This window comes from Geotrypetes seraphini, chromosome 12, assembly GCF_902459505.1.
Source record: "Geotrypetes seraphini chromosome 12, aGeoSer1.1, whole genome shotgun sequence".
NCBI lineage: Eukaryota > Metazoa > Chordata > Amphibia > Gymnophiona > Dermophiidae > Geotrypetes > Geotrypetes seraphini.
Window position 1 is genome coordinate 120,780,336 of NC_047095.1, and position 21,223 is coordinate 120,801,558.

At 47.3% G+C, this 21,223-nt stretch overlaps 2 protein-coding genes across 2 annotated transcripts in view; one reads left to right on the forward strand and one right to left on the reverse strand.

The window, feature by feature from the left end:
• The first annotated feature begins 2,766 nt into the window (after nucleotides 1-2,766).
• On the forward strand, nucleotides 2,767-10,826 carry LOC117346027 (vesicle-trafficking protein SEC22b-B-like). Its single transcript, XM_033915245.1, has 5 exons — nucleotides 2,767-2,931; nucleotides 6,577-6,686; nucleotides 7,584-7,744; nucleotides 8,713-8,859; nucleotides 9,722-10,826. Exons 1-5 carry the CDS (start codon nucleotides 2,857-2,859, stop codon nucleotides 9,877-9,879), a joined length of 651 nt encoding a protein of 216 aa, XP_033771136.1. The 5' UTR covers nucleotides 2,767-2,856; the 3' UTR covers nucleotides 9,880-10,826.
• Nucleotides 10,827-11,445: 619 nt separating this feature from the next.
• Nucleotides 11,446-21,223, reverse strand: part of NOTCH4 (notch receptor 4) — a 72,113-nt gene continuing 62,335 nt past the window's right edge. Inside the window, exons 28-34 of the mRNA XM_033915954.1 lie at nucleotides 20,577-20,793; nucleotides 19,996-20,086; nucleotides 17,041-17,182; nucleotides 16,464-16,765; nucleotides 15,179-15,326; nucleotides 14,420-14,517; nucleotides 11,446-13,835 (exon numbers count right to left, since the gene is read on the reverse strand). Of these exons, the coding sequence (XP_033771845.1) occupies nucleotides 12,585-13,835; nucleotides 14,420-14,517; nucleotides 15,179-15,326; nucleotides 16,464-16,765; nucleotides 17,041-17,182; nucleotides 19,996-20,086; nucleotides 20,577-20,793 (2,249 nt within the window). The 3' untranslated portion in view covers nucleotides 11,446-12,584. The remainder of the gene's footprint in view (nucleotides 13,836-14,419; nucleotides 14,518-15,178; nucleotides 15,327-16,463; nucleotides 16,766-17,040; nucleotides 17,183-19,995; nucleotides 20,087-20,576; nucleotides 20,794-21,223) is intronic.

Sequence of the window (21,223 nt, forward strand, 5' to 3'; positions counted from 1 at the left end):
GAAGTCCAATAGGTTTAAATTCATGAGGGAGTGGGCTGAAAATCTTGTTGGAGGAGCTTTCTGGAGCCAGTGAGGATATTAATAGGTATTCTGACCAAACTACGAAGGACTGTGAGGAGAAGCGGAGGCAGCCGAGGAGAGTCAGGAGCAGGAGGGAGAGCAGAGAGAGAGGTAGGCAGGGCTAGGATTAAAGAGGACTGCGAAGATCTACAAAGGGACCTGAACAAACTAGGAGAGTTGGCGACGAGATGGCAGATGAAGTTCAATGTAGAGAAATGTAAAGTCTTGCATGTAGGAGACAGAAACCCAAAGTACAACTATATGATGGGAGGGCTGTTATTGGGTGAGAGTACCCAAGAAAGGGACTTGGGGGTAATGGTGGACAAGACAATGAAGCTGTCGGCACAGTGCGCAGCGGCCGCTAAGAAGGCGAATAGAATGCTAGGTATTATCAAGAAAGGTATTACAATCAGAACGAAAGAATATTGGAATACTGCGTCCAATATTGGTCGCCGTACCTTAAGAAGGATATGGCGATACTCGAGAGGGTTCAGAAGAGAGCGACACGTTTGATAAAAGGTATGGAAAACCTGTCATACGCTGAAAGATTGGAGAAACTGGGGCTCTTTTCCCTGGAAAAGCAGAAGCTTAGAGGGGACATGATAGGCATAGAGAAAGTGGAGAGGGACAGATTCTTCAAACTTTCAAAAACTTCAAGAACAAGAGGCCATTCGGAAAAATTAAGAGGGGACAGATTCAGAACCAGTGCTAGGAAGTTCTTCTTCACCCAAAGGGTGGTGGGCACCTGGAATGCGTTCCCAGAGGGCATGATAGGACAGAGTACGGTATTGGGGTTCAAGAAAGGATTAGACAATTTCCTGAAGGAAAAGGGGATAGAAGGGTATGGATAGAGGATTACTATACAGGTCCTGTCTAGAAGAAAGGAGAACAGACACTTGGTGGAGTGAGCTACCAATGGGTTGTTAATGAGTTAAATACAGAGAAAAGCAGAAATAAGGATTTTAAGACCCCCCCCCCCCACACTATATGTTCTGGAACAGACTCCAAGTACCAAAGGGCAAATTAAAAACAGAATCAGAACTTGTTAACCAATAAGCCCTCCAACTTACTCCAGACCATCGACAGGGTGATCCAGCTGAAAATGCCATTTCTGTCATAGAACAGTGTGAGATAGAGTTTCAAGATGCAAAACAGAGCTACCATGTTACCCAGTTCCAGAAAGGAGACTTTTAGGGCAGTCCTGATTTTGAATTTACACCCCAAAACAGTGTAGTATTTGTAATTCCTGATTCTACCCACTAGTTAGTATTGCAGATTAGAATATCAGACCTGCCAAGTCTCCCGCTTTCACAAGCTTATATTGCAAGACTGGTTTTATTAATGCATTTTTTGCTGCCCAAGGCAAAGCTACTTGCAGCAGCTGAGGTCTGTAAAAAGGATGAGCCAGGGGGTGAAGTGAGCTGGGGGTATGGCTGAGCGAAGTGGCTTCAATCTCCCTCTCAAGATTGATACTTGTCAGAAACCCAGAACTCGTCTAAATCTTCTTCCTGCAATTAAGTGACCTGCAACTCTGGAGGGGGCTCAGCCTGAGGGAAACACTTGGTGGGGGGGGGGGGGGAAGGCAAAAAAGGTCTAAAATAGAGAGCTCTGGAAAGTGCTGGAACATAAAATCCTTAAACGATGGGGGTAGCCATGGGAATCTTAACTCCAGCAACAACAAAACACAGCTAGCCTATGGCATCCAGAGTTGTTCTCCTTGTCCCATTGATTTCCCTTGGGTATAATCAAAACTACAACTCCCAGCATGCCAACGGTCAATGCCAGGCGTGGATCAGCCTGTTTTTGTTGACCTAGGCCAGGGGTAGGCAATTCCAGTCCTCGAGAACTGGACCCAAGTCAGCTTTTCAGAATATCCACAATAAATATGCATGAGATAGATTTGCATCTCAAGGAGGCAGTGCATGCAAATCCATCTCATGCATATTCATGGTGGAGATCCTGAAAACCTGACCTGGCTCCGGCTCTCAAGGACCGGAATTGCCTACCCCTGACCTAGGCTTAGTGCACAGTCCAACTAAGAAGTCTTCTTTGGGGAATCTAGTTTTTCACACTACTAGCTGATTTATCACTCTTTCAGACCCTCATTCTAAGCTTCCTGACCCATCCTCCTAACCTAAGAGAGTTACCAGGCACCTTCAGGTCATCAGGGTCAAGACTTGTTTTCACTCAATGTATGTAGGCCCTGTTTGCATACTGGGATTTGTAGTCCTTCGCCAATCACCACATCTTGAACCCAAGGGGAAAAAGACTACAAGTCCCAGTATGCAATGGAACAGTGATAACAATCCTAAAAAGTTTATGCAAAAGTACGGTAGGCAAAGCTATTGTTCTCAATGGAGGACACGCTTAGGCCTGGCTGAAGCCTTTCTGGCCCTGAGGCCGAGGAACTGAGTGATAACAAGAAACTTCACTGCCCTTCCGCATTCCATTACCTTCTCCACTGCCATCAGGGCAGCTTCGACGTCACTTCAAACCACGTGACACGGCACGTACGGCAGGGAGCGGAGACACCGCCCCGTCCGCCTTGCTTCGGCAACAAGCCCCGCCCCCGTCCCTTGGAAAACCCTCTCGCCCTGTAATCTCTCAAGTCCCGCCTACTTCGCGTCAGCGGCCAGCTCCGCCCCCCTCTCCGGAGAGCGCCGAAATCGCGTCCTGCTTCCGAAGCTGGCCGAAGGCAGCTCCGCTGTGCTGAGCCACGTCAGTAAGTGAGCTCGGGAGAGCCTCCCCCCCCCCCCCGGCTCGAATCGCGGCTCCCCCGGGCTGACTGCACCCAACATGTTGGTCCTGACCATGGTGGCGCGGGTGCAGGACGGGCTGCTGCTGGCTGCCTCCATGCAGGAGAGCGAGCAGGTGAGTGAGTGCATGAGGAGAGAGCACCCCCAAATCTGGACACCCCCCCCCCAAAAAAAAAAAAAAATCGCACTGCAGGACAGCACAGAAAATGAGCTCAAAGTAGCAGAAAAGTTTGAAAAGACTGTAAAGAAGAGGTGCAAAAGGAAAAGAGGGGGCAAAATGTCATGCAGTGGGGTGTCTAGAGGGTGAAATGGGGTGCAGTGGGGTTACCAAGGCAAAACGATGCAGGGGAGGAAATGGGGTTGCAGACTGGACAGCTGCCCTGTGTGGGTAAGAAATCAGATTCAAATAGTATTAAGGAGGGAGGGGGGTGTTATAAGTCCTGCATTTAAATCAGTAAAAAGACATATGATATGCATCATATATCACCTTTTAACTTAGTGAGAAAGTGCTTCCAAGAAAGTGGACAGCCGAGTTACAGTGAAAGGTAGTCTCTGCTCCCTGGAGCTTACGTTCAGGATAATAAAAGGAGGTCAAAGGGAAAAAAACTATATGATGGCCTCCTGGCCACTCAAGCAGCCAAACTAGACAACCAAATCGCCAATCTACTGACGGCATCCCTCGACTACAAGACTTTTAGAAAAGAAATAAAGACCATACTCTTCAAGAAAACTCTGAAAAAAAGAAATAATATTGCAAGTCTCAAACTGCACCTCTCACTAAAGCCAACTACCCCAAACAAATAGCCTTACCCATTTCTTACTCTCTTTGAAAATGACCAATTTTCTTTCTCTCTTTTTTTTGTAAGTTCTTGTTGTAATACATCCTGGATAATTCTTTTTAGAGAATGACACGGTGACAAAATTCATCACCGTCCCCGTGGGAAATAATCCCAAGTCATTTTCTAGTGACAATTTCAACCTCAGTCCTTCTACACCAGCATTCTTCAAAGCAAAGCTTGCGGGTCAGTGGTTTTGCCCAATTATACTCTGATTCTTCCCTCTCTCCTTAAAGAATGACATGAAGATGATTTCCTGCGGTTATCTGCGGGGACGGGAAGGGTGATGAATTTTGTCACCGTGTCATTCTCTAATTTTTTTGTAATCCGCCTTGAACTGCAAGGTAACGGCGGAATAGAAATCCCTAATGTAATGTAAAAGGCATTTGCAGATATGGCAAAAAGGCACCAGAGAACCCAAGTATGTGATTTAGCAGCATTTTCAAAGACGGGGGGGGGGGGAGGGGGATGCACTAGCTGCATGCCAGACTTAAGCGCAGTTGGCAGTGGGCACTGCAGAAGGGCACAGAAAGGAGCAGCTGGGCATGGGGGGGGGGAGATAGAATGAAGATGTGCAGAAGCTGGAGGTGAGAAGGAAAACTTTGGATCTCAAGAATTGTTCTGTTTTGCTTCGCATTCAGAGTGTGGTGTGTCTGCAGTTCTTGATATAAAAACCTTCCTCGGTAGGTTTACTCATTAGGTAAACCAGGCAGTTGCCTAGGGCAGCAGCTTCTTGGGTTGGGGGCAGTTGCATTGAAGACAGCGAGCTCCACAAACGCAGAGAAACTTCAGCATTTGGTCCACTTTCCTTTGGAATTTATCCTCAGTATATAAATCTGTACAAACAAAAGGTGATGTCTGTTTTTTGGGGTGTTTTTTTCCCCCCCAGAATTGACCTGGGAAGGACAGTGTTAGACTAATCATGATTTTGGAGTTTAATATCAAAATCTCATGGGGAGGGAGAAGGGCTACGGATTTGACAATAATTCAGAGATGGGGTACAAAGCTATAGGTTTACTCAGGGCTTTTGATCATCCTTGCACCAGCCCTACCTGTAAACCAACTTCAGAGTGGCCTCCAGAACTTTAATTTAGGGTGAGAAAGTGAGGCAGAGTTGAGGATTGAGTAGCTATAGCTCTGTGTACAGTATGGAGGGTGTGTGTGGAAAACCCCCTGTACATAACCCACTAAAGAGCTGCACAGGTATCCACCCCTAAGTCGCAGGAATCCCACATGGATCGTCTCCAGGGTCGCAGTAATACCACAGGGAGGGAAGTAGTTTCTCCAAATCAAGTTGGCTAAGCACCACTGCCTCCTCCTCGCTTTGATTTCAACACAGCCGCACTTGCTCTCTGCCCTTAAAAAGCAGAGGTCTTCAAGGCCGCGGGCAGTGGTTCAGACCCGCTGCCCGGATGCCTTCCCTCTGTTGCACGATGAGACCCCATTACAAAATATGTATTCTTCCCACCTAATATTTCCAATAAAGTGTGTTTGCTTATTGGAAAATATTAATTGGGAAGAATGCATACTTTGTAAACGGGTCTCTGCCAGAGCAGTAGCAAAATTAAATAACTACTCCTGAAGGTGGAGATGGAAGAGATTACTTACGGAATGGGGGATGGGCTCAGTGATATGATCCAGCCTGTCATTGTCCTCAAATTAATAATTTTTGGTCCTTGCTTCATAACTGTATTGATACCCTTTACTGTACAAATTATTATTATTATTTTTTATTTTTTTTGCTAAATCTAGGCAGAAATGCTGTTTTCTCTGTGGAGTTAAAGTTTCTGCAACTGGTTACTGCAGCAAAGCTGCTTCTTGCAACACACTGGATGGATCTAAACACCAGCACAGTTGGGAACGGCAGTGCAGCAGAGCTCATGCCATTTTTGTTATAGAAAATCTATCTGGTTACGCTAAAGGACAGATTTTTTTAGTCAAATCTGGCTGCCCTTTCCAATGTTTGATATCACTGCCCAAATAACAAACAGCTAGATATCCATTACCTAAATATCGCTCCTGTTTCTTCTCGCTTGCAAAAGAGGAGGAAATGTACATTTGTGTCCAACTTTAAACACATTAGCCCCAGTGTTTCTCAACCTTTTTGCACTTGTGGACCTTCAAATTGGCTGAGAAACTTTGTGGAGCGGGCCCCTTGTCCAATCCGTCCTCTTCCTACTCAGCTGTAAAAAAAAATACCTGAGCTGGCGGGGATCCCAAGCCCTGCTTGTTGAAGACCATTCATGGATGAAGCTGCAAACACTGCTCTCCACTTTGGCAGTCTGCGATAGGTCCGTGAGTCGCCACCAATGGCACCTGCTTAGGATGCATGCATGTCAACGACTCAGGGAGCATGTGGCATTGTCCTATGATACGATTTTATTCGGCATGTCAATGAGAGCAAAGAGCCAAATTTCATCAAAAAATAATATACTTTCAATGATAATGACAGGAGTTGCCATACAACAGATCACAAGTAATTGGAAAAATTGGAATAGACTCAATTATAATTTCTGGTGGAATTCAGTATGTCACATTTACAAAATGGAAAGTACAATAGCTGTGCAAAAAGAGAATTTTAATAAATTTAAAGAAATTTGGGGACCATTGACAAAATATTGCAATGAGTAGACGTCAGTTTATATTATATTTACAATATTAAGATAGAAGGGTTGGGAGGGGGGAATTTAAATTTATTAAAAGATTAGATTATTAGGAAAGTTTATTGATGTGATATATTGATTGAATGCTTGATTGAATGGGAGGGAGGGATGGGATAAAATCTTTATCTATGAATATCATAAATAATAAATTTCAAGAGATGTGTTTATTGCTAAATGTTTATTATATATATTTGCTATAAGATGAAAAATGAATAAAGAATTTATAGAAAAGAACATGACGCTGATTTTCTTCTCTCACAGTCCAGCCGGAACCTGCAGGAGTACCAGAATCAGGCGAAGCAGCTCTTCCGGAAGCTGAGTGAGCACTCGCCCTCCCGCTGCTCCCTCGAGGCCGGCCCCATGACTTTCCAGTACGTGCTGGTTTCCTGTAACGTTATGGGGGCAAACTGGGTGGATCGGTGTCCAAGTGGCTGGGCTGTTGGGGCGATCAGTGACTGAATGGATGGGTTTATTGGATGGAAAGCAGACAAGGAAATAGATTATAGGGCAGGTCAGCGGCCCAGTGGACTGGGCTGTAGGGTAGATGTAGTATTGGAATTATTGCATGACCTTTGACCAAGTGGCTGAGGAAGTACATAAAATGGCCACCAAACCAGAAGAGGATACAAACAGCCTACCAGAAAGTTGTATAGGAAAGGACAGACTGCCAAACAGACTGATAGGTAGATGAACCTGTTTATAGATTATCATTTGACCTGCTGCTTCAATGGTTAGTTGGCGAAAAGTTGAACGACAGACTGGAGGATCTTCAGCTGCAGCTTAGTTGTGAGAGGCAGTGGCATAGTAAGGGTAGGAGGTGCTTCCCCCCCTCCGCTCCTTCCTTTCCTCCATTCCACACTTGCACTCTCCCTCTTGCCTGTACCTCTTAATCTTCACCAGCGCCAGTGGCTGCTGCAAGCATGCTCCTCGCACCAGTGTTGGATTTCCCTCTGTCACTTCCTGGCCTCTGACCCAGAAGTGATTCCGAGGGGAACCAGGCTGGTGCAAGCAACAGGCAGAAGTTACTTGCATTAGCGAAGATAATACAGAGGTAAGGGGTGGGGTGAAGGATGGCACAAGGGTGGCATGGTGTGGCAGAGAGGTGCCAGCACCCGGGGCAATCCGCACCCCCGTTACCACTCCACGGCTGATAGATAAGGCTGGGGAAATACAGCAGATAAACAAATGTGTGTTAAATCAGTCTTAATGTCGATGGTTCCATGGGCACAGTTAAAATTCTCGTCTCCTGTCTCACACTTGCATTTCAGTTACCTGATCTCGCAGGGAGTCTGCTACCTCACACTTTGCAATGAAAGCTACTCCAAGAAATTGGCTTTCTCTTACTTGGAGGAGCTGCAGGTCGAGTTCTCCGAGGTCAACGGCAAGAAGGTGGCTTCTGTCTCTAGACCATACGCTTTCATTGAATTTGGTAAGCTGTCCTCCTTCCTCCTCTGTGCCATATCGTACCATCCCCACCCGGTCCCACACCACTTTTTCTTCCTTCTCCAGACACTCTCCCACCCCACCGCTTCCTCCTCCTGAAACTGCCCCGTAGCACTGGGATCGTCCGCTAGGGAGGACAGTGTCCCACTGGCAGCACCCTCTGGTGTGTGACGTAGAAGAGCAGTCTACTCTAAACGGTATAGCAATGGACTGAAAACCAGGGAAGCTAGGGTTCAAATCCACTTGTGATCCTAGGCAAGTCATTAACTCTCCATTGATAAATTGTAAGCTCTCAGGGGCAAGAAAACATCTCCTGTACCTGAATGTCACTCATTTTGAACCATGACTGACAGAATATGGCATAGTGGTTAAAGCTACAGCCTCAGCACCCTGAGGTTGTGGGTTTAAACCCACGCTGACCCTGGGCAAGTCACTTAATCCTCCCCATTGCTCCTGGGACAGACAGGGAAAAATGCTCCGGTACCCAAATAAATTCATCTAAATTGTTCGGAGCTCTTTTGGGAGAATAGTATAGAAAATTGAATAAAATCAAACCAAAATCCCTTCCCTTCTTTCTCTGGTGAGTTTCTGCACCCACATTAGAGCATGCTGTGTGGCCACTGGCCACAATTTGAGAAATGTCTGAAAGGGGGACTGGTTAGAGTGTAACTCGCTCCATTTTCTGGAAATAGGCTTGCATGTCATTTTCAGAGTAGTCTCCAGCAACATTAATACCAAATGCAACAGCCAGAAGATTAAATTAACCCTCTAAATACAGGTAAGGGGAAGAAGTGTGACATTCCTTTCAACACTATCCCCCACCTGCTTCTTGTTTCGGACTTGGCTTTCAGTCGGTCCTTCCAAGTGCTTTTAAAAGAACTAAGTTATGAGAGCCGGGATTTGTCATTGCCTTCCCTCACCAACTCCTGTTCCCTCATTGGCTGTGTTTTGCAGACACTTATATCCAAAAGCTAAAGAAGTCTTATCTGGATTCATGGTCCAAGCGTCACCTAAGCTCCATTAATACAGAGCTGCAGGATGTACAGAAAATCATGGTGACCAACATAGAGGAGGTGTTACAGAGGGGAGAGGCCCTCTCAGGTATGGGGAAGCTCACACAAAGGGGCTCAGTACAAAAGACAGGGGAATAGGTGCTCTCAGATATGGATAATTAGAGGAAGGGGCTCAGATATGGAGAAAGGTCTTTCAGGAATGGGTTATAGGAAGGGACTTAGATAGAAGAAACAGAGGAAAAGGAGCTTGGATATGGAGGAGGGTCTCAGGAATGGGTTATTAGAGGAAGGGGCTTAGATACAAGAGACAGGGGGAAAGGTGCTCAGATATGGAGGAGGTAGGTGGGGGGACAGGGGAGAGAAGTACCATTCCATGAGGGGGGAGGGAACAGAGAGAGAGAAAGGGGAGGGAGGGAGAAGCCCCCATTAGGGGGGTGGAGTTGGAGGGAGAGAGAGGCACCCATGGGGAAGGGTTGGAGGAAGGGAAAGAGAAGCAGGAATGGGTTATTAGAAGAAGGGGCTTAGATACAAGAAACAGAGGGAAAGTAGCTCAGGTATGGAGGAGGGTCTCAGGAATGGGTTATTAGAGGAAGAGGCTTAGATACAAGAGACAGGGGGAAAGGTGCTCAGATATGGAGGAGGTAGGTGGGGGGACAGGGGAGAGAGAGAAGTACCATCCCATGAGGGGGGAGGGAGAGAGAAACACCTGCGGGGGGGGAGGGGTTGGAGGGAGGGAGAGAGAGGCACCCATGGAGGAAGGGTTGGAGGGAGAGAAAGAGAAACAGGAATGGGTTATTAGAGGAAGGGGCTTAGATACAAGAGACAGAGGGAAGAAAGACTCCAGGAATGGGTAGCTCTGAAGTACCTGACAGAAAGGTGCATCATATGTAACCTCTTGGGTACAGCGCTCACATTTCTGATGCCTATTTTTCTGCTGTCTGCCCCCATAGCTCTGGACTCCAAAGCCAGCAACCTCTCCTCTCTTTCAAAGAAATACCGTAAGGACGCACAGTTCCTCAACACCCGCTCCGCCTACGCCAAGGTGGCCGCCAGTGGCATCTTCCTCTTCATGCTGATGATGTACTTGCGCTTCTGGTGGCTTGTTTAGCTATTGCCAAGGTGGCAGGCACAGGAAACAATCGGCAGTAGAGCAGCAACAACCACAGAAAATGATCCCCAGCACGTTTCTCAGTGGTGTGGTGGCAGCCACAGGGAATGACTTATAGTACATTGGCAGCAGCCACGGATAGCAATTCTTAGTACCGCGACAGACAACAACCGTTGCCGCTGTAGTGGTTTTCTACAGATTCCAAACGAAGGTGTTAGGAATGTTGGGGACCAGACACGTGATGTATGAAAGCTTGAGAAATAGCACCACCATAGGTGGGAATGGGTATTGCAGGTAAAATGGAAGGGGTGCCAGTTCCCATGCAGCCACAGGAAAGGGGGAGTTAAAAAAAAAATTCAGAATTTGGGGGTGGAGGCAGCTCCCGTTTGCCACACAGATGCTGAATTTGCTCCTCAGCTTTTGTATTCACGTTTTGCTTCAAATGAACCTTCAAAAATGGAAGATGAAAGGGATGTATTTCTGTGTCAGATCTGTGATCTTCTTGCCTGTCTCCTAAAGCGTCACCCAGTGGGACTCAGGGAGAATGAAGGGGATGAAGGAGTCTGAACCCTGTGGAGCACTGTTCAGATTGTTAACTTGCAGCCTCCCTCTGATCCCCAGTCAGCCTCTCTCTGCACACTCAGGATGGTAAGAGGGGAGCGATTCTCTTCTTAGCCCACACCTAGTCATGACGGTTTTGGAAAAGCAAAACTACAAGTTCCAACATGCAAAGGGAGAAAAATTGGAGTAGGGGAAAAGTAGGAAGGAAATTAGTTCATGGCCCCTTGCTGTGCTGGAACAAATGGGGTGCAGTTGACTGTAAGATAATAGAGGGTTGATACGACTAAGCCTGGAGCCTTTTTAAAAAAAAATTATTATTACAGATCCTAATGAGGCATCACAAGTAGGGTTACCCTAAGTCCAGATTTACCCAGATGTGTTCTCTTTTTTTAAGAGGATTGTTCGGGTGTCTAGACAGCTTTCTTCCCTGACCGGGGAGAAAGGGCAGACAGGTTAGGGCTCTAGACCTGATCCCGCACCCATCTCCAGCTCCGCTGAAACTGAATCTTCAGGCTAGCCGTCAGCAGCAGCAAGGGAAGTCTGCTGCCATCAGCGTGCCTCGGAAGCCTTCTCTCTGGAGCAACTTCCTGTTCCTGCATAGGCGGGATACTCTAGAGAGACGGCTTTGGGGGCTGCCTGAAGATTCAGTTTCAGCAAGGAGGTAGGTAGGGGGACAGGGGAGAGAGAGAAGTACCATCCCATGAAGGGGAGGGACCAGAGGGAGGGAGAGAGAAAGAGAAACACCTGCAGGGGAGAGAGGGAGAAGCTACCATTGGGGGGGGGGTTGGAGGGAGAGAGAGAGGCACCCATGGGGGAAGCGTTGGAGGGAAAGAAAGAGAAGTATCAAAAGGGTACAGAAGATGGGAAGTGGGACTAAGGAAATGGGTGAAAGATGGGGTGCCTTTACAAATATGGTAATCCTAATCACAAGGGCTTGTGCAGATGAGGACAGAGCTTGGAGGAGTGGGACGGGGACAAATTTGTCCCCGTGTCTTTTCCAGTCCCTTCTTATATGGAAAGCTTCTGGCCCTTTTGTCGGGTGTTCAGCTTGATACAATCCATTGCAGTTTCAAACATCGATGGCCACTAAAATTATGTACTCACCAGCTGATAACACGATAACTTCTTTTGAATGGTTTATATTTTTATCTGGCTTGAAGTGAAAGCAGAAAAACAAAACTGGAGATGACCCCCCCCCCCCCAAAGCACCACACATATACATATTTTTTTAAAATCCATCCCATTTCTAGTACCACAAGAGAGGATTTAACAAACCAGATCTTACCTTGTCCCTTGTGCTCCATGCAGCAGAATATAGATACAGAGGATAGTATTTCATGAACATTTTTATTATAAATTAACTTTATGGATTTGGAGTGGGGGCTTGGCCCTCTTCCTTGTCACCTCATTATTTTAGTTGCAGCCACAGCACGCATGAGGCAAGGTTCATTACCCAGCACCTAGTCCACTGTACAGAACACCCCCTTTCCCCCCACCCTACAAGTTATTTTAAAGGACCCTGCTACTTCTGCAATAGTATTAAAAAAATAGTCATTATCTCTCAAGATACTGCTGTAGTGACAAGCCCTAGCTTTGTACCCCCTGCTCTTGACATCATTGCAGAGGGGCGATAAAACAGTTGGTAGGGAGAGACGGGAATTATAGATCCACTGGAAGAACAACATGGGTATTGTCACTTGTGTTATTACATGCCTTGGCTTGTGCGACTCTGTTTCCCTCACTTCTGTTCTACTTTTATTTTCTCCCTCTGCTAGTGTCCAGACCAGTCTTGAAAGGGAGGAACGTCCAAATTCCTAGCCACCGACACGCTGAGAATGCATTTCTGTCATAGAATAGTGTGAAATGGAGGGGACATGTGACATAGGCAGGAATTAGTGGGAGCACACAAGGGAAAAGTGCTACATGTACAATAAAAAAAAATTCCAAAAAGAGTTTTAGTCCTGAGTGCCCTGAAACAGAGCTTGACGTATTTAAAAAGTGGTGTCAGGAGTGAGATCTTGAATCATGCCCACAAGAACACAGCAGCAACAGATCTGTGTCTGCTTTATGCAGGGGATTGTCCTTTCCTTCAAGATCCGTCCTTGAATCTGTTCCTAAAGAGGCAAGATGCAGATACCTCGCTGTCACTTCACATCTCCTGCACTTGGGCTGGCCGCACACTCAGACCAGTCTGACTTGTTGGAATGGGGTGAAGCACTGGACCATTGGTCCCGGGATTCAGGGGAAGGGGTGAGAAAGGGGTGGTGGGTGAGATTGGCTTGGATATGGTCTGCCCCAGGAGGCGATGGGTAGCTGTGCTGAGATGGAGGTGTCAGATATAAGCTGGTATCTTGGTTCCCCCCTGTTGGATCTTTGCTTGGGGGGAAGCGTCCCGCCCCTTTTTCTGGAGGCAGGGGAAGGCAATGACTGCTGAGCTCAGTGGGGGACATCACAGCAGGATCATGGTGCTGTGACATTAAAGGTTGATGCTGGTCACCTGGATATGGGACCTCATGCAGAGGCTGACCTTGGAGACACCCAGGGTGTGGTGCCTGTCGCTGGTAGCGCCTTGTAGGCATACCAGTGTATGCCACATTAGGCATGGAGCAGTGAGACCCAACGCTGCTTGCTAGGCCTTGAACTGGTGGCACTCCTGACCCACAATAATGGCCTCCGTGGTGCCCACAGCTATGAATGGATCCTTCCCTCCCTCTATGCTGGCCCAGTGCGACCCACTCACATGACCTGTTTGACCAGGGTGCTGCTGCTCCTCCAGAGATGCTGCCAGAAAAAGAACTGCTTCGGCTACCAAGGTACTGGTGACAAGGTTCGTTGGGGGTCACCGGGTCACGCTGCCCCCCAAAACCAAAGTACCCTGGAGCCTGGTGATGGTGGGGGATGGAGCCCAGGCCAGATTGGCAAAAGCGTCCATCCAGGTGATGCAGACCAAGGAATGAAGGTGTAGGCAAATCGGGACTCCTTAAAGATGGAGAGACTGGCTCATGGATGCAGTAAGACTGACTGAGGTCAATCTGCGGTGGAGGAGCCAAAGCTCCCTTCCCGGGGGTAATACTGATCGCCACCCCTGCCTTCTCACAGTTTACGTGGGCAGGGTTGCGCGAGTGCTGCTTGCGGTTCTTCTTCTGTGATGCGGCAGGTGTTTGCAGGGCTGGGAAGCCGCCTGTTCCTGGCACCCCATGAGAGGCCCCAGCACCTTGCGAGAGGCTATGGTCATCCAGCAGATAGAGGATGTCATGGTGTAAGCGCTCGTGGGCTGCATCTCGTGGTAGGCACCCCATATGGTCCGGAATCTCACGACTGGCTCGGTGCTCCAGAAGAAGCCTGGCTGTCTCATAGCTTCCTTCACGGGCAGCGAGGAAGAGTGGGGTCTGCTCCTGTAGAAGAAAGAGTGGTCTGATGTACATCTGTGTTTTTAATGTACGGTGCTTCTGTAATAATATACACTTCTCCCTCGGTATTCGCGGGGGTTGGGTGCAGAGCCGGACCATGAAGTGTGAAAAATCATGAATAAGTTTTCGGCCGGTTCTGATCCACCCCGTCTCATTCCGGACCTTCCCGCCTCCCTCCCGGCATCCAAAACCTTACCTGGTGGTCTAGGGGACTTTCAGGGCAGGAGCGATCTTCCTACGCTCCTGCCCCGTGCAGATCACTCATAGCAAATGGCTGCCGTGAGTTCCCGTAGTCTCTCGAGACTACGACGGGAACTCACGGCAGCCATTTTCTATCAGTGATCTGCATAGGGAAGGAGCGTAGGAAGATTTCTCCTGCCCCGAAAGCCTGCTAGAGGTCTGGGATGACGGGAGGGAGGCGGGGAACGTACGGAATTAGCTTTTTTTTTAAAAAAAAAAAAATTAAAAATCACAAATAATCGAATTCACGGATACTGAAACTGCGGATTTGGAGGGAGAAGGGTAACAGTGCTATGTGTATACTTCAGATTTCCTCCTACAATACTCACCCTCCCATCCTGCAAGTCCTTGTTGGCGCCGTTCCGTAAGAGAGCGTGAACTGCTCTAATGTTGTTTACAGCTGCAGCCCAGTGCAGAGCGGATTTACCTATGGGGAGAAGATGGAAAGCGCTTAGTCATTGGAGGCCTCAAACCAAACCAACCATGCATAGGACCACGGTAAAAATCACTACAGGCTCTTGACCCCAAAAGTGTTACTATGGTGACTTAGGGCAAGAGTTGATCCCCCCCTAACCTCTCTCCACCAACCAGCCTTCCATCTGTAGTTATCACACATAACCTACCATTTATGCCTTTAGGCGATTCCTTAATCTCCCTCAATTTGCTGGACCACCTTCCCTCACTAGGCACCCAAGGTACTTCTATTCCCTTGGCTATTCCTCAGAGCCTGACCCTCAGGTGACTCACATAACCACCCTCATCCCCTTGTGGGTTAGTATTCTCATAGGATCAACTCCTTGTCCCCCTTTCTTGAAGGGCATTGTTCACCTCTTGGTTCTTTCCTGCCTCTTATGGCCCTCATAGCACATTGTCCCATGCCAATGGCATCATCATTCTTTTTGCAAGCAAGACAACAAACTGATGTCATCAACCTGCGACAACACACTCCAATCAGAGCTCTCCAGTATTTTGTGGTCCCTGCCCAGATGTCATTTTGTCCCATGCCCCCCCCCCCCAGTGGCTTCTGTGAGAGAGACAGCACTATTTTCACATCTCCAATTGATTGGAGAGCGGAGGGAAGTGCGTACCCCGTCCATCGGCGGCATTAACCTCTGCGCCACAGTTTATCAGCTCCTCCACCATATTCTCCACCGCTAGGCGGGTGGCGAGGATAAGCGGTGTGGAGCCATCCTGCATCTGGGCATCCACATCTGTCTGGCGACACCTGATGAGGATCTGTAACAAAAAAAAAAAAAAAAGAGGTTCCAGGCTTAGCTACATCAACTATCTTTCAGTCAACCCCGATTCATCATGTTTCATCTCAGCAAGATGTCTTGAACCAACACTAGATTAGAGGATGTCATTCTACAAATACTGTTTCGCCTCAAAAAGATTCACCTTGCATGGCAACAAGCTCAGCCCATCATGTTTAGATCAAACTAGAAAAGGAGACACAATCACCCATCAATGTTCTTCCTCATGCTGTCAGTGACCTCTTTCTCCATACAGTCTTACATCTGTGTTACCAAGGTGCTGGGAATAAAGCCAGCCATTTATCTTTCCTGTCCATCCATGAGCTATCCCTTTGTCCTCTGCATTTCTGATTAAATCCCTCTCTCTTCACCGTCTATATTTATTATTTACTTATTTAAAAAATTTCTATTTGGATTACAAATGAACGTACAGAAAATAGGACCTACAGAAAAAAACATACTAAAATACAAATTCAGTAAAAAAATTTAATTCAGCAAATAAAATGATCCTAGATCATAGAAGGCTTTGAAATAGTTTTTTTTTTTAATGGCACAAAGTTAGAACATAATCCTAAAGGTCCATTCAATGCATTCCACAATTTCGTGCCAGCTGAAGAAATAGCTGACATCCAGGTCTTTTTATAATGGACAACCCGGACACATTCGAGTGACGGTTTCATTGACGATTGTGAATGCAATGTATGGGTTGGAACATATTTTTTCAGGGCCTGGATCAAGTATTGTGGCGCTTCCCCAAAAAGTACACGGTGTATGACTGTCAAGATCTTATACTCAATGCGATATTCAATAGATATCCATTACCTCATTCCATCTTCCCCATCCACTTATCACTGGTCTCTTCCTACTCGTCCATTTCCACCCAACCACGTTCCAGCTTTTCATCTAATGCATCTCTCTATTAGTTTACCTGTCTTTTTCCATTCATTCTTGTCATCTGTTTCTTTCTCCATCTGTCTATCCACAATCCAACTATCACTCCTACTTCCATTCTCTGGCCAAAACCCATCTCTCCATCACCAAACACCTCTAATCTCATGCCTTTTAATTTTCTGCTCTTTATTCTTCATCACTTAGCTACATAGAGTCTGCTTTGTGGTACCTGGAACACGCCCAGGGCGTCGGCAGCGATGGCGGTGTGCAAAGGGGTGCGGCCCAGCTTATCCTGCAAGTTGGTGTTGGCGCCGGCATCCAGCATGCTCTTCGCCGCATCCGCCCGGGAGAATCGAGCGGCAAGATGCAGGGCTGTCTCCCCCGTGGAGTCCTTCTGAGCATTCAGGCTGGCACCCTGCGTGATCAGATCGGCGATCGCTGTGGCTGAACCCTCCAGCACGGTCTCTTCTCCTTCACTGGCCTCCAGGCCAGCCCCGGCGCAGACTGCCGACATGAGAGGCGTAACCCCATCTGCCAGAAGAAAAAAAATTAAACACAGCCTTTGTGCTCTTAACTACTAAATACGTATCTTAACTTTGGCAACATGTACAAAATTGTCAGGTGAATAAAGTTATCTGAATTTGAACTAAGGCTCTGGATTACAAAAGTACAGGTCTAAAGTCCATCGTTCCCTTCTATACACCTTGCATTTCTTTTCTGCTTCTCTAGGAAGGTATTGTGTGCCAGAAGGTCTGTAATTCATAGAAAAGTCCATGGGAGTGGGGGCAACTAGTGATTTTGCATACCTGGACCTCTCGCATCAATGTCACGGCACTCCAATTCCTCCTGAGGAGGAGTGATAACAGGGGATTCTGGGATACGGACACCAGCTTTGATATGTTTCTGGGTCCAACGTCTACGGTCCAGGACAGATGAACCCTCTTCCAGCTGTGGGGACATAGAAGGTAGCAGAACATGAATTTTAACCTCAGACATCCTGTCACAGTTCACCTCAGGCCAGGAGAGAGTCAGTCCCACCGAAGGAAGGAAGGACGGGAATAAATAAAAGGAGTCAATATTTAGCTGCCGGCACTCGGCGTTTTGCTGATCATCACTGGCATAGAAACATAGAAGATGACGGCAGAAAAGGGCTACAGCCCATCAAGTCTGCCCACTCTGCTTACCCACCCCCTGTCTATGCCCTAATGACCCAATTTCCTTATCTTGACCCTCGTAGGGATCCCACATGGGTATCCCATTTATTCTTAAAGTCTGGCACGCTGTCTGCCTCGATCACCTGCACTGTGCCTGGAAATTCAATGGTGGGTCTGGAACACACTGTCAAGAGCTTGTGGTAAGAGCAGTTAACGTAGCTGGTTTTAAGAAAGGTTTGGGCAGCTCCTGGAGGAAAAGACAGATAACGGGGAGAGCCACTGCTCGCCCTGCATCGGTAGCATGAAATGTTTCTATTATCTGGGGATTCCGCTTGGAATGTTGCTACTCTTTTGGGGATTTTGGAACATTGCTACTATTTGGGTTTTTGCCAGGTACTAGTGAAGACAGGATACGGGCTAGAAGGTCCATTGGTCTGACCTGTAAGGCTATTCTTATGTTCTTATCCAGGCTCCAGCACTGAATTTCTGGGTTTATGGAGCCGGCTAAACCAGAGCTAGTTAAGCGCGATAATCAGCACTAAACAGACTACAGCACACCACATAAAGATAAGATTGACCTTTTTTTGTGGTCCAATTTACGTAGTCACTTTGGCCAGTTACTGTATAAACTCAAATATAAATTTAGAATTTTGAGCCCCCCAAAAAAGGCGTCTTGTTTTTTTATTTTTTAATTCTTTATTCATTTTTAAGCTTTCATCAAGTGTACAAAATTCATAATAACAATATTAAATAGACCACTTGAACATCTTATCAGTATACTTTATAAACATAAAAGCAACCCTCCCCCCACCCTCCCTCTAAGCCAGGGATCTCAAAGTCCTTCCTCGAGGGCCGCAATCCAGTGGGGTTTTCAGGATTTCCCCAATGAATAGGCATTGAAAGCAGTGCATGCACATAGATCTCATGCATATTCATTGGGGAAATCCTGAAAACCCGACTGGATTGCGGCCCTCAAGGAGACCCCTGCTCTAAGCCCATTATTAATTGTAAGATCATAAACCCTCCAATAGAAACCCTCCCCCTCCCAACACTAAGTGGTGTATAATTAATAGAAAAATGGCATTTAATCATGACAAAAATAGGTTTATGGCTCCCATATTTTTATAAAATTTTTATAATTTCCATTCTATAAAGGTGACACAACGAGTTCCACCAGAAATTAAAATTAAGTCTACTGTGGTCTTTCCAGTTATTAGTAATATGTTGGATGGCAACTCCTGTCATGATCAATAAAAATTAATTTAATTTAACTAAAGGCGTCTGTTTATATTTGAGTCTTTCCCCTCTCAGACCCATCGCAGGCCTCTCCCTGGGCCTACCTTAAGCCCTGCTGCTCCAATGGTGAGCCAAGGCAAGAGCAATCCTCCTATGCTCCCTACCCTGTGCGGTCTCGCTACTCACGATGGTTGACACGAGTTACCACAGTGGTTGCTATATTTACCACCTTTTCAGGAAGAGATTCACCCAGAGTGGTTACAATTGGTCCTGGCAAGCTCACAGTTTTAACTGTGGTACCTAGGGCGATGGATGGATTAAGTGACTTGCTCAAAGTCCACAAGGAGCATGTTGGGATTGAACTCGCAACCTCAGGGTGCTGAGGCAGCAGCTCTAACCACTAAGGTGTCAGGTCAAAAGCGCGCTGGGACAAAGGCGCACGCAGACAATTGAGCGCAGTGTGGAGGTGCGCGCCGCAGAAAATTACTGTTTTTACGGCTGCGTGGGGGGGGAACCCCCCACTTTACTTAATAGAGATCGCGCCACGTTATGGGGGCGTTGTGGGGGGCGTGGGGGCTTTTTCCCTGTTTTTAGGGAAAAAGTTAAGTTTACAGTAAAATGTGGAGGGTTACAACCCCCCAAACCCCCCACAACGCCGGCGCGATCTCTATTAAGTAAACTGGGGGGGCTCTCCAACAAAAAACCCCCGTCGGAGCCCCTAAAAACTGTAATTTTCTTCGGCGCGCACCTCCGTCTTGCGCTCAGTTGTCGGCGCGCGCCTTTGTCTTTCGCAGGGTTGTCTATGAACCGACTCGAGTTCGGTTTATATTCAAGTTAACCTTTTTCCCCTTTCGGGGGGAAAAGGGTTACCTCGGTTTATATTCGGAAGGGCTTCTAGTCGAGTATATCCGGTACATGCAGAATATTGACACTGAACTGACCAAGTGCTGGCTCCGCCCACTGAACACCCTCAGACTAGTCTATTTTGACACATACCCCGACCTCACATTTTCAGCGACACGAACTGGTTAAGTGGCACAAAAAATTAGCCCTAAACAAGCAACTGATCTGGCCAGAAGTTAGTTCTGGTTGGATTAATCTCTCCGAATATTTAACCCCTAAAAGGCAGAGACTACCGATGAGAAGGACACAGGGTCCCAAGTAGTAGCAGCATTAACTAGTCAGGGCAGAGATCTTAGGGGTTCCTGCAACGAGGATTCAGGGACCCCAGCAGAAGCATCAAGATCGGTTACTAGAATAGGAATTCTAGGCCCCCCGACAGGTAAGGGAAGGGACTCCAGCCCCAACACAAGAAGCTGCCTTATCTGAGAAGGAATGCAGGCTCTCACTTGGTAGAGAATATCTTCTCACCTTCATCTTTCTGGGGACTGGTGGCCCATCATCCTCAGGGCTGGAATAAATATCAGACTCCTCTTCGCAATCTGTGTCCTGTTTCAGCGGCCTGAGGAGAAAATTAGAAACAGGATTGACTGGCAGAAAAGATTAATGCAAGGGAGTTCTCATCTGTTGCAGCCCTAGCCTCTTCCAGCAGGGGGTGCTAAAGAGAAAGCTGAAACAATGCTGGGGAAGTTCACAGCTCCTGAAAAATCAGCCTCTCCCAGCAGGTGGCACTCTAAGACTGCTTCAAGAGCATAAGTTTTGGAGTAAAGCTGTAGGAAATGGTGGGATGAGATCTAACTATGGAAGGAGCACATGCGCACCACACCCCCTAACTTAATAATTATTTTTATAGCACTGCATATTTATGATAAAGATTTAGATACAAGATGTCCACACATCAGAGTTTACCATCTAAGTGGGTAGCTGAGGCAGTTGAAGGGAAAGTGATGCAAGTTGCCTTAGCTGGGAAATCAAGAATTGAGCCCTCGCTCCCCTAGTTCACAGGCCCTTGCTTCAACTAGCAGGCAACGTCTTATCTCCAGTGCACTCACTTCAGTCCGATGGCGTCCTCCCCCACAGGCTCCCTCCTCCGTCGGTCATTGGGGTCTCTATGTCGGGTGAAGCCAGCAGGAAACCAGAGGGCGCCGTGCTCCCGCTTGCGTCGGCGGCTCAGATGAACCCCAATTAATATCCCCAGAATCACCGCCAAGCCCACGGCAACAGAGCTCGAAATTAGCTTCCAGGGCGGCTGGGCTGAGGTGGAGGGGTCTGTGAGAAGAGGACAACAAAATCATTAGGGACCCCCTGACAAAAATGCAAAAAAAAAAAAATCAATAGGGAGAGGAGGGGGTCTGTGTCATGTCCACTGCCAGCATTCCGTGCTGAACAAGGGATCACAGCATGAATAACCCGAAAAACAGAAAGTTTTACAATTTGTTTTAACCTGGCCGTTTCCTTCTGCTTCTTTTGAAACTAGGGCTGGGATCTTAGGGATTATGCCCCATTTTATATTCCACTGCTTAGTCACTCTGCAGACAGTGCTCAGTAAGGGGGGGGGAGGTGGCGTACTGCCCTGGGCGCTCAGCAGCCCATTGTCTATGGAGTGATGCTGCCACCCTATGGCAATGCTGAATAATGCACTTGTTAAATTTTCAACTCAAACTGACATTTTGCCTAATGCAAGAACAACAACAACAAA